Source organism: Psammomys obesus, unplaced genomic scaffold (assembly GCF_907164565.1).
Source record: "Psammomys obesus unplaced genomic scaffold, mPsaObe1.curated_primary_1811, whole genome shotgun sequence".
Classification (NCBI taxonomy): Eukaryota; Metazoa; Chordata; class Mammalia; order Rodentia; family Muridae; genus Psammomys; species Psammomys obesus.
In genome coordinates, this window is record NW_026596152.1 from 4,628,662 (window position 1) to 4,639,640 (window position 10,979).

General features: G+C 42.8%; 1 protein-coding gene across 8 annotated transcripts in view; it reads right to left on the bottom strand.

Moving 5' to 3' along the window:
- Positions 1 to 1,610: 1,610 nt before the first annotated feature.
- Znf18 (zinc finger protein 18) overlaps positions 1,611 to 10,979 on the bottom strand; it is a 23,470-nt gene continuing 14,101 nt past the window's right edge. For 4 of the 8 annotated variants that reach the window (XM_055594263.1, XM_055594266.1, XM_055594265.1 and 1 more), the window contains exons 5-8: positions 8,781 to 8,865; positions 7,925 to 8,038; positions 6,557 to 6,658; positions 1,611 to 2,863 (exon numbers count right to left, since the gene is read on the bottom strand). In XM_055594263.1, the coding sequence (XP_055450238.1) occupies positions 1,980 to 2,863; positions 6,557 to 6,658; positions 7,925 to 8,038; positions 8,781 to 8,865 (1,185 nt within the window). In that variant the 3' untranslated portion in view covers positions 1,611 to 1,979. The remainder of the gene's footprint in view (positions 2,864 to 6,556; positions 6,659 to 7,924; positions 8,039 to 8,780; positions 8,866 to 10,979) is intronic. The other 4 variants (XM_055594267.1, XM_055594269.1, XM_055594270.1 and 1 more) reach the window with 4 other exon arrangements.

Consider the following 10,979-nt stretch of genomic DNA (forward strand, 5'->3'; position numbering starts at 1 on the left):
TAACCAACAGCTCTCTAATTGGACTTAGGATTCACTTAAGAGGGAGACCATGCTCATAGTGGGAACCTAGCTAAGTACTCAGTGCTAGAAGCCATGGTCATTGGAGGAGAATCTACAACCAGTAATTTACTAAGCCAGAAAAATTCCTAACAACAATCTATAGTTAGCTGTCCCACTGACAAGTGTAGTCTTCATCCTTCATCAGGGAAATGTCTTTGCAACAGATGGAGACCACTACAGAAATCCACAACCAATCAACACAGAACTGTGGAACCCAGTCCCAATGGACACATCACACCCTAAGGCTCAGAGAACATTCGGAAGACGGAGTGAAAATAATTGTAAAAGCAGAAGATCAGGGAGGTTTCTGTGAGACTGTGTCTCCTATAAATGACAGAAGCTACACCCATATAAAGTCCACCAACACGATTGCCCAAATATGAGCTGACCAAAGATGCCAGCAAACATGCCAAACTGGATGGAAAATGCCTACAAGGCCTCAGCCTTAAACAAAGAGCTACAGACAAGTGAGTAAAGCTGGGGGTGGCAGAGGTGTTCCTCCCAGGGAAGAGCACACCCATCGGTTGCTCAATGCCAAATGGTCAGCCCTGAAAACAAACAAGTAACATTATACAGACTTTGCACATTACATTTAGGAACATGTATACATACATTATGTGTGTGTGCACGTATGCGCACGCACATGCACACAGTAACATGGATTAAAAAAGAGGCCATGAATTTGAGAGTGGGGAGGGGAAGGAGAAAATGTAATTACTTATCCTCTCAAAATAATTTTTTAAAGTCTACCAGACAGAGACAGAGAAAGAGAGAACAAACATTCCCATTACTGCTTTGGGAGCCACTTTAAGAACCCAATTTAATACTCAATCCTATTATCCTGTATATCTCTGGGATGCAGAACTGACTCTAACAACAGCTCCTCCCAATTTCCTGCTGGCATCATCTGTACTCCTCATGTTCACGTTATAAGAAGTTAACAGATGTCTCTGGGAATCCAGGAACCCACCTTAAGTTTTACCCCTGCCCCTCTCATTGTCCTGACTTCCTGACCCTTGCTCAGAATGAGTCAATGAGACCAAGGAAGGGCATCCTGAGTGATGATACAAGTCTCACTATACCAAGGTAGGAAACTGTGACACACAACTTGTGATTACAAGGACAGCTGGGCAGGTTAGACATATGTGTTAATAAAGTCCTAGGCAGTATTAAAAACTACATCAACACTATTGACTTCTTCCTAACAACCTACAGATAATAAAGTAATACAGAACATTTTAAAACATAAAACACTCTGGCAAAAATAACAGCCCCAAGAAGGATGCCAGGAAAAAGAGGGGATACTTGAGGCATGTGATCAGTGTGATCCAAGACAGACTCAGGAAAGGCTCATCACAGACTGACTTACCTGAAATAAAGGTGTGCCCAGCATGAACTTTGCTTATTTAACTAGTTTCTGCTACACTGCAAACCTGACAGGTGTCTATGGGCTGGTCCTGGAGCTCAATTCCCACACGGGCTCTTCTGTGACTATGGTATGCTCAGAAGTGACAGTCAACACACAGTGAATACAGCAGATACAAGGAAGATAGAGACCAACTCAGTTCAGTTTATTTCAAATAAGAGACAGTTAAATAAAAACTTTTGTCACCTGTCTGACAAAGATGGCATGCACTCACAGGCCTCCCAACCTCCCTGTCTGCAACAGCCTACTCTAGAATTCAGTTCTAAAGCTTATCTCAAGTTCTCATTGGCAACAGCAACTGTGGCCATGCTGGTCAGGCTCTCATCAGAGAAAGCTATTAAAGCCACTATCTACATGACATGTCTTTCCCCGAGAGGTCCAAAAGAGGGACCAGCTAAAACAACAAACAAACACTCTTTTCCTGTTGCAAAAAGAAATATTAAACCAAGAATTTCAACTCAGAATACTCCAAGCCAAAACAGTGCCCATCTCCTCACCTTCCAACCTGCAAAGAAGAAGAGGTTTTTTCTGGTTGCCTTCCTAAAGGCAGAGGTGAGCAGGGCTCCAGTGGCCTGGCAGGCAGCACCGGAGGTGTGGGTGCTTGGCAGGGCTTCTTTCCCAAGTGTGATCTCTGATGCTTGTCAAGGCTGGAGCTCCAGCTGAAGCGCTTGCCGCAGTGGGTACATTTATAAGGTTTCTCACCCGTGTGAACTCTCTGATGTCTATTGAAGTTTGACCTCTGAATAAAGCTTTTCTCACAGATGGGGCATTTATAGGGCTTCTCTCCTGTGTGGATTTTCTCATGGTGGCGCAAGCCTGAGAAGTCACTAAAGCCTTTCCCACAGTAGTCACATTTACAGGGCTTTTCTCCTGTGTGAGTTCTCTGATGTTTCACAAAGTCTGAGCTCCGCAGAAAGACTTTTTTGCAAATGGGGCAATGAAAGTATGTCTCTCCGGTATGAGTCCTTTGGTGGAAAACAAGCTGTGAATTCCTATAGAAGGTTTTGCCACACTCTCTGCAGGTGGGCAGTTTCTGGGCCATGGGGGCTCTGGCCTGTCCCTTCTGAGAGGCCTCTCTCTTCTCCAGCCACAAGACAGACAGCTCTCCAGAAGAGCTCTGTGTGTGCTGACCTAGCTGTCTACCAGAGGCCCTTTCATGAGGAAAGGGCTGCCCCACTGTCCCCTCACCCTGAAGACTTTCCAGAGCCTCAGGGACACTTTCTCCTCCAAAACGATGCAGCTCACTCTCACCAAAGAAATCAGTCAAGGCAGTCTGCGGTGGTACCTCACCTGATGCCTGACAGAAAACATCCAGCAATCCCTGGTCCCTGTGATTTTCCAAGTTTAGGTTCTCTTTGTCATTTTCTTGTCTGTCTTCTGAAAGGAAAAAGAAGGTTTAAATGGCAGTACCTGCTTTGCCCTGTTATCCAACTGATGCACTGTTATCCGACTGATGAAAAGGTGGCACCAGGCAAGCATCAACTTTCTTTTACTGAGAGGGCATCAGTGAATGTAGAATAACACTATCACCTGGGTGCCGGAGCAGTCCAGACTCACTCAGCCTGTGCTAGATTCAAGGCTAATTCAATTGGTTCTGGCTCTGAAAAGCGCAGGCTCCTAGAGGACTTTTCTGACCCCTCCACAAGCAGACAGCATGCACTTCTAAAGGGCCAAAAAACCCAAACACATTATACAGTGCTAAGATGGTTGGTTTTCTTTTTGAGATTTGTGCTTATTATCTTTAATCATGTGTGTGTGGGTATGTTTATGTATATATACATGGAGTGCAGGTACCCGAAGAGGCAACACACATACTCTCAACTGCTGAGCCAGCCCTCCAGCCCCAAGATAATCAGAATAAGAATTTAGAAAGAGGAAACATACATGAGAAAACCAAATCACGCCCAACAGCACTACCACACATGACAACAGTTTCCTTCCAGTCTGCTTTGAGGCCGGGCCTCACTCTGTGGCCCTGGCTAGTTTTCATTGACGAGACTAGCCTCAGATTCAGACATCCGCCTGTTTCTGTCCCAAGAGCTGGGATTAAAGGTGTGTGCCACTTCCAGTCTTCCTAATTTAACTTGCATGTCCTATGTATAACCTATTTTCAAATATAACTGATGTCACATTAAACAACAGTTCCATATCTGGCTATATGGCATTTATATAGTAAATATTGACACTGGTCTATTTAATATTTAACATAAATGTTTTTATAAGAACCAAAGAAAAAAGCTGGGGGTACGGGGGGTCAAAACAGGGTTTCTCTGTGTAGCCCTGGCTGTCCTAGACATAGTTCTGTAGACCAGGCTGGCCTTCAATGCAGAGATCTGCCTGCCTCTGCCTCCTAAGTGCTGGGATTAAAGGCATGTGTCACCACCACCTGGCCAAGAAACTAAAATTTAATTAATAAACTTCATTAAGGAGTAATTTTAGTATAGGTTCAATGCAAATAAAGCTATATTGTGCCACACTAGGTACATAGAAATGTTGTATGTACCTTGCTATTTCTGTATGTTTTTCGTACTCTTTTGGTTTTCTGTGTTGGTCAGGATAGCCTCAAACTCCTAGGCTCAGGTGATACCCCTGCTCAGCCTCTTGAGTAACTAGGAATTTGGGTACTGGACTCCATACCCAGCTATCCATGCTTTATTAACTTGTGTAAGGAATTACATTTTTTCTCATAATGTAGGTTTCTGATTATTACTTATGATACATATGATAAAGATTTTATTTTGGTTGGAAGGTGTACTTAATTTTTTAATTACCTTATCCCTATAACTCTAAGCTTCTATTTAGTGCCAGGCATAGTTTCATATACTTATAATCTCAGAATGGAGAGGTGAGAGAGAAAGATCACAAGTTCAAGGGCAGCCTATGCCACACAGCAAGATTCATCCTTTAAAAAAGTAATCACCCTGAGCTACCAAGCAGGTTCAAGGCCATTAGGTCTATTAAGACTGCCTCAAAATTTTAAAAACCAAACAAAAATATAAGCAAGAGACTGTTTTCTTTTTTATCCTCACGTTTACAATAGCCTTCCAGGTCCAGGTACATGTCAGAGAACTAGAACTGAACACGTTCCTTCCTTGAGTGCCAGGACAAATCCTACTCAAAGCGTAAAGCACTGTCTTTCACCTTTAAAGATGTCTTTATAAACAGCACCTTAAAAAGTTGAGTAACAGCCACCATGAAAGAGTTAAAATAAAAACATTGCGAATTTAAGAATTCCCCACTGTGGAAACCTATACTGTTAATCATGTATTTACTACAATAAATATTACTGTTACAAGCAATTTTTTTCACAAGTGCTTGCCCATTTTCTGATCAATACCTGAAAGGAATTCCTCAGAGCACAACTTCTATACCTATGGCATGAACAGGGTTCTTTCCTAAAAAAAAATATTGTTCTTAGATTTCTTTTACGTGTGTGTGCCTTAGTATATATCTGTGCACCACACTCACACAGGAGCATATGTAAGTGAGAAGAGAGTATCAGATTCCCTGGGACTAGAGTTACAGACATTTGTGAGCTGCTATGGAGACCCTGAGAACCAATCCCACTCTCAGGAGCAGTGGGAGTCCTAAACCACTGCGCGTCTCTCCAGCTACTGCTCCAGCTGCCTAACTTCAGGCACCCGACTTCCAAGAAGGGTTCCCCCTCCTCTGCTTTTTGTTAAGCTGGGGAAATGGGGAGGGCCAATATGTGAGGACTAAATGCTTTTGATATGTAGACCAGTGAAAACTGGATTTCTGTTATTTTAAGTGTTAATTCTTCAGTGATGAAAGGATGAATCCTTCTCCCCCACATCTGGGAGCTATTTTTCCTACTCCAGGACTGCTGTCCAAATTTTACTGAGAAAGTAATTTGCTCTCATCAGCTTGCTTTAATGCTATTTTAAGAAAAATAAAATAGACTATCATTTATCTATCAAGTTCACCAAAATGTTTTATACCAATTTGATTGCAAAAATTTTGTTCGGAAATATTTTTGTGTGTAGTTTTTATTAACTTTATAAGTATGTGTGTCTGCTAATCTTTTTCCTCAAAAATTTCTTTGATCGCCTCTATACATAGAAACATGTTTCCAATCCAAACAGGATGCAAATATCCACTCATTTTCTTCTGTGTCTACTTTGCAAATTATCTTTTTAAAATTGACTTCTAACTTTATTTTGTTAAGCAACACAGGCAAAACTCCCCAGTGGTTCCCTTACATCCCCCCACAGAGAAGCAGCTCTGTCCATAGATCCCTGCTTCTTCCTTCATCAGCAGCAAACCTGACAGGCCCACTCCATTTTCTGGGCTCCTTCTGTGACACCATGAAGCATCCTCCAACTTTTTTCATGATTCTTCTCTGCTGTTACAATATCTACTTGGGACTCACATATCTGGGTTTGGTTGTAGTTTGTTTTGTTTTGTTTATCCCTTGGGACTCTGACTACAAATGCAAGTATACAACTTTCTGAGGTTGACCCTGCTGATCTGCTTTCACTCTGAACTGTCCTTCCACATGGTCAAAGAAAAGAGCATTTCTCTCTCATGACTTCTGCACCTGGTCTTACTCCTTTATGACAGTGTGGTCCACTGTTGAGTTTTCCAGCTGGCCCTTTCCTGTCTTGTCACCATAGCTTCTGCCCTAGTTCAAAGTCTCTTCCCTGTGCACCTGGATCCCCACTTCTGCCCTGCACAGGCTTCTCTTAAGTGTTCTCATCCCATCTGGCCCCATCACTACCAAATTAGTCTTCCCATATTACTTCTAATACCCCTTTCTCTCAATTCAATCTCAGGCTACAAAGACAGGCTTATGAATGGCAGCATCTAATGGCACCATGTCAGCAAGAAGGATGGATTAAAAAAAAAAAAAAAAAACCCAAATCAAAACAGAAACAGGATAAAGTAAGTTGAATATCACAAACAAAATCCTACTGCTCCTTTAATCATCTTTAAGGGGAAGGTAAAACCGTGCCACAAACAGCTATCTAACAACAGTAATTATAGAATAATGATAATGATAAAATAATAATAATAATAATGATAATGGACTCAGCATGTAAGACCACTTACTGTTCTTGCAGAGGACCTGGGTTCTGTTCTCACCACCCATGTGGAAGCTCACAACTGTTTGCAACTCCAGTTCCAGGGAATCTGTTGGCCTTTTCTGGCCTCCTTGAATACCATGCATGAATGTAGTGCATAGACAAATGCAAGCAAAATACCCATACAAACAAAATTTAGAATTTTTTAAACTTGCAATGTTAATCCCACTAAGTGAAACAGACAGCCTGCTCTTCCTGGGTAACACTCATTGAAGTATCTTCCAATTCTGCTCACCAGTCTTCCCTGCTGACATGACACAGTTTGAAATCAACTGCTCCAAAGGATCCATTGTGAAATAGTGAATGTATTGCTTCAAACTAAAATTAGAACTGAGTATAATATGTACTTTGCATGTATAAAATCTGGCTTGACTCCCAGGCCCCCCAAAAATTGATAATAAAGCCATATCTATCTGTTCTTGTTCTCTGTAATACATTAGCACAAGAAAATAATTACCCTCCATTGGGAAAAGGGTAACTTATCACAGAGTTTCTACCCCGAGTCCTTTTCCTTTCCCAGGGCTCTAGAATTCAGTGCATGCATGAATGAACACATGAGAGCGAGTAAACTGTTACATTTTCTATGACTGACATGTTTTAGAAAGCATCCAAAGCAGAGGGATGCTCAGCACAAGAAAATAACATTTATTCCCAGTCTTCAAACATGTTAAGCATCAGTTAATGTTGCTATTTAATGAGGTCCAGGTACACAAAACCTGAACAGGACATTCTTCTGGTTTTTTTTGTTGAGGTTAGGTGGTACTAATGACTATAATCAGGGTTAAGAAAAGGTTAGTTCTGAGCCAGCAAGATGGTTCAGTGGATAACAGTAGTTGCCACACAAGTCTGATAACCTGAATTTAATCTCCAGAACCCACATAATAGTTGAAGAAGATTGCATAAAGCCGTCTTCTGGTCTCTACACACATGCAATGGCCCAGCATGGCCCCTAAACACAGACCATAAATACAGAATAACAGTAAAATAATTTTTTAAAATTCCAAACAGAATTGTCTCTGAATTTGTTAGTATAATGGTTATTGTATGGGGTCTTTATGAGGAAATTCTAACTACTTATATTGGCCTCATTTTGTTTGAATATTAATTCTCTCTGAGAAGAAAAACTATCAAAATAGACAAGACTGAAAGTAGATCCAACATGTGGTCTTTCTGTCATGGTTAAATCAATACATCAACATCCCTGAAGCCACCAGCTCTTGGTATTCGAGTGGGACCACAGTTAGCTCTGACTGGTGCTTGAATACACACCTTACCTCCCACCTCCCACGTAATCTGAGGAGGTCTGAGATGGCTGGCAATCGGTGACATCACTGACCTTTGCAGGTGGGTCTTGGCGTCTTCTCTGTCACATGAAGGTGCAGCCCCGCCAGCTCTTCCCCATATTCTGCGAAGTTAGTAAGGTCAGGCTTGGAATTGGATGTGCCTGCTACTGAGAGGTAAATTTTGTGAGCTTAGATGAACAATGAACTCTGAGAATTCAAACTGTGTCTTTTAAAAGAGAACCCTAGACATGGAGTCACTTTGAAGCACTCACCTGAGAACTAGATAAGGATATATGGTGGATTCCATGATAATATGAATTTAGACAGGTGACAAGAGCCTGGGGATTACTAGCAGGCTGGTGCAAAGATCAAGACAGGGACTCCACCTTTTTAATGCAGTCCAGTTTAGTAGGAAAAGAGCATGGACTTGGCCAGTCACAGTTGATTCCATCTTAACTCAGCCCGGGGAGCTGAGGAAGAGTAAGTCCTTGATCTGATGCTCACTTCCAGCATCTTTCAAAGCAGAATGCCATAGGTGGGCATGGTGATGCAGGCCTTTAATCCTAGCACTCAGGAGGCAGAGACAAGTGGATTCTGTGAGATCAAGGGCAGCCTGGTCTCTACAGCAAGTTCCAGGCTCTAGAGTAAGACCCTGCCTCAAAAAAAGGAAAAATAAGGAATGGAGGGTGGGGTGCAGTATCGCCATGCTCATTTATTTCATACATTAAAGGTGTTGCTATATGTAACAGAATTGCACAGTTCTAACAGTATCAGGATGTTCTTACTTGTAAGAACATATAGCAGCGTCAATGATTCCCTTTACCCACAAACCTTGAACAGATGTCTCTAGAAATACCCAAATTTCCCAGTCTTTTCTTCAACTCCTATCAAATGGACCCATGCCCTCACCTCCTGAGACCATTTTCCCATAAGTCTCCAGCATGAGATCCCAGTACTGTTCCCTCTGAGTAGAATCCAGCTGTCTCCACTGTTCCTGGAGAAAAAACACAGCAGTATATCATTCCAATGAAGGTGCTGAAACCTGCTTCCCAACTGCAGAAGGCCCAGAGGAAGTAATGTGCGGTGGACCCTGGTCAACGAACGGGATACCTAAGAACTCACAGGAACAAAGTCAAGAATAAAGAATAAAGGGACCACTGGGGGATGACAGGCTCAGATCAGCATGTCTTGCCCAGGTCAGAAAACATTAGGGTGAACTTCTGTTTCTCTGTGCTGCATATATGAAGGAGTGAAGGGCACCACACACTCTGATCCTTGCTCAAGATCTTTCAAAAGCTGTAACAAAGCTCTTTCGACACTGGTTTTCTGCTAGCACTATCAGAAACCTAGAAATTCAAGAGAGCAAATAGTAGAAAAGCAATTATAAATGAGTGAACACGTAGACACAGTCAACAACTGCAAGACCTGGTCCTGAAACAAAGGCTGGTGCCTTCAAAAGTTTCAGGTGTTGCAGCTGCATGCATCTGGTGGCCCTCACAGGTGACCTAACATGAAGATGGTTTTACTCTCAATGCTCCCGAGCAAGCCGCTTCCGCCCCGCCCCATTACCCAAAGCAGCCTTTCTTCTCCCCTTGAGATGCAGGCCAAAGACCGAAAGTGGGGAAGGCCACCCATCTACTTTCAAACTGAACTTTTGGCCTCCCCAGAAGAAGCTGGCATTAGCAACCCAGAGGGACTGGCAGCACTCTGAGGTCATACATACTGGACCCTGAGTCCCAGATTGGCCACTTCCTAGCTGTGTGATCTTGGGCACTTACCATTCTGGAGTCTTGGGCCTCATGCTGAGCTCAAGAACTAGTTGAAAGGTTGAAAGAAATAGTACAAGTTCTAACCACTGCTACTACAGGACACTGCATTTCTCACCTTCAGGTCTAAAGCAAGTCTGCCACCTAGTGTCAGGCATGTCTCCAGGAGAGACACCAAAAGCCCTGAATTAGCAGATGCCAGTTAGGAAGAGAGGGAAAGGGGGAAAGAATTTTTTTGTATGAAAAAAACATCAGAATGTTCAAAAGTTTTCTCAATATACTTAACTATATTTTAAATGCAAAACTAAATTTAAACTTATTTTGTTACTGTGCCACTGAGTGAAACTCCTGGAAACTGCCTGCCTGAATAAATATTGCTAAATACAGGAGTCCTTGGTTTGAACCAAGACCCTCGTTGGGGAACTAGGAGAAAAAAAAAAAAAACAAGCACCTGACAGAATGCCAGCTTTGCTGGACACTGGGCATCTCCCATGGCCCAGAACAGCTGTTGCTACGTGCAGTGACAAACAATGGAGCACAGCACCTGAAGCAGCCTCTTTAAATGCAGAATGCCACGGCTGGGCTTAGGACAGCCCAGAGCACGGGGTCAGGACCCCTGAACGGTGCACTTCTGGCTGAAAGCCTCACCCCCAGAGCTGCCAAGAAGCTGAGGCCTGAATGCAACCCCTGGTGGATGCAGGGAACCAGCAGCACCACCTTTCCCTTTTGAAGCCCCAATGTCCCACTCTGCGGACAACCTGTGCTGATGGAAAATCTTGTTTCCCGTGTGGAAAGAGCACCATCTTGTGGGCTTATGAGCTATGCCACCTTCCACTCCAGTAGTGTAGGAGTCCTACCCAGACATGTTTCTGATAATCACATACTGTATAGGGTAATCACACCCCTTCAGCATTCTGACATGATTTGCAAAATTCCCAGTTTTTAGACAATACTGGGGGTAGGGGTTATTTATATTTAAATTTCTCTACATTTCCAAAGGATTAAAACAAAGGTTTTTGCTAAGGCTGATGATGGGTTTTTCATTTCAGTGCTTGGTAGGTAGTTGTCAGCTGATACAGGAACTGTGTGTGTAGTCACCAATGAGCTAATAAAGACACTGTGAGTGTGTGTGTGTGTATAGTCACCAATGAGCTAATGCAAGCACTGTGTGTGTGTGTGTGTGTATGTGTAGTCACCAATCAGCTAATACAGGCACTTAGTGTGAGAGTGTGAGTGTGTGTGTATGCGTGTGTGTGTGCAGTCACCAGTTAATACAGGCACTGACTGTGTGAGTATGTGTATGTATGTGTGTGTAGTCACCAGTCAGCTAATACAGGCACTG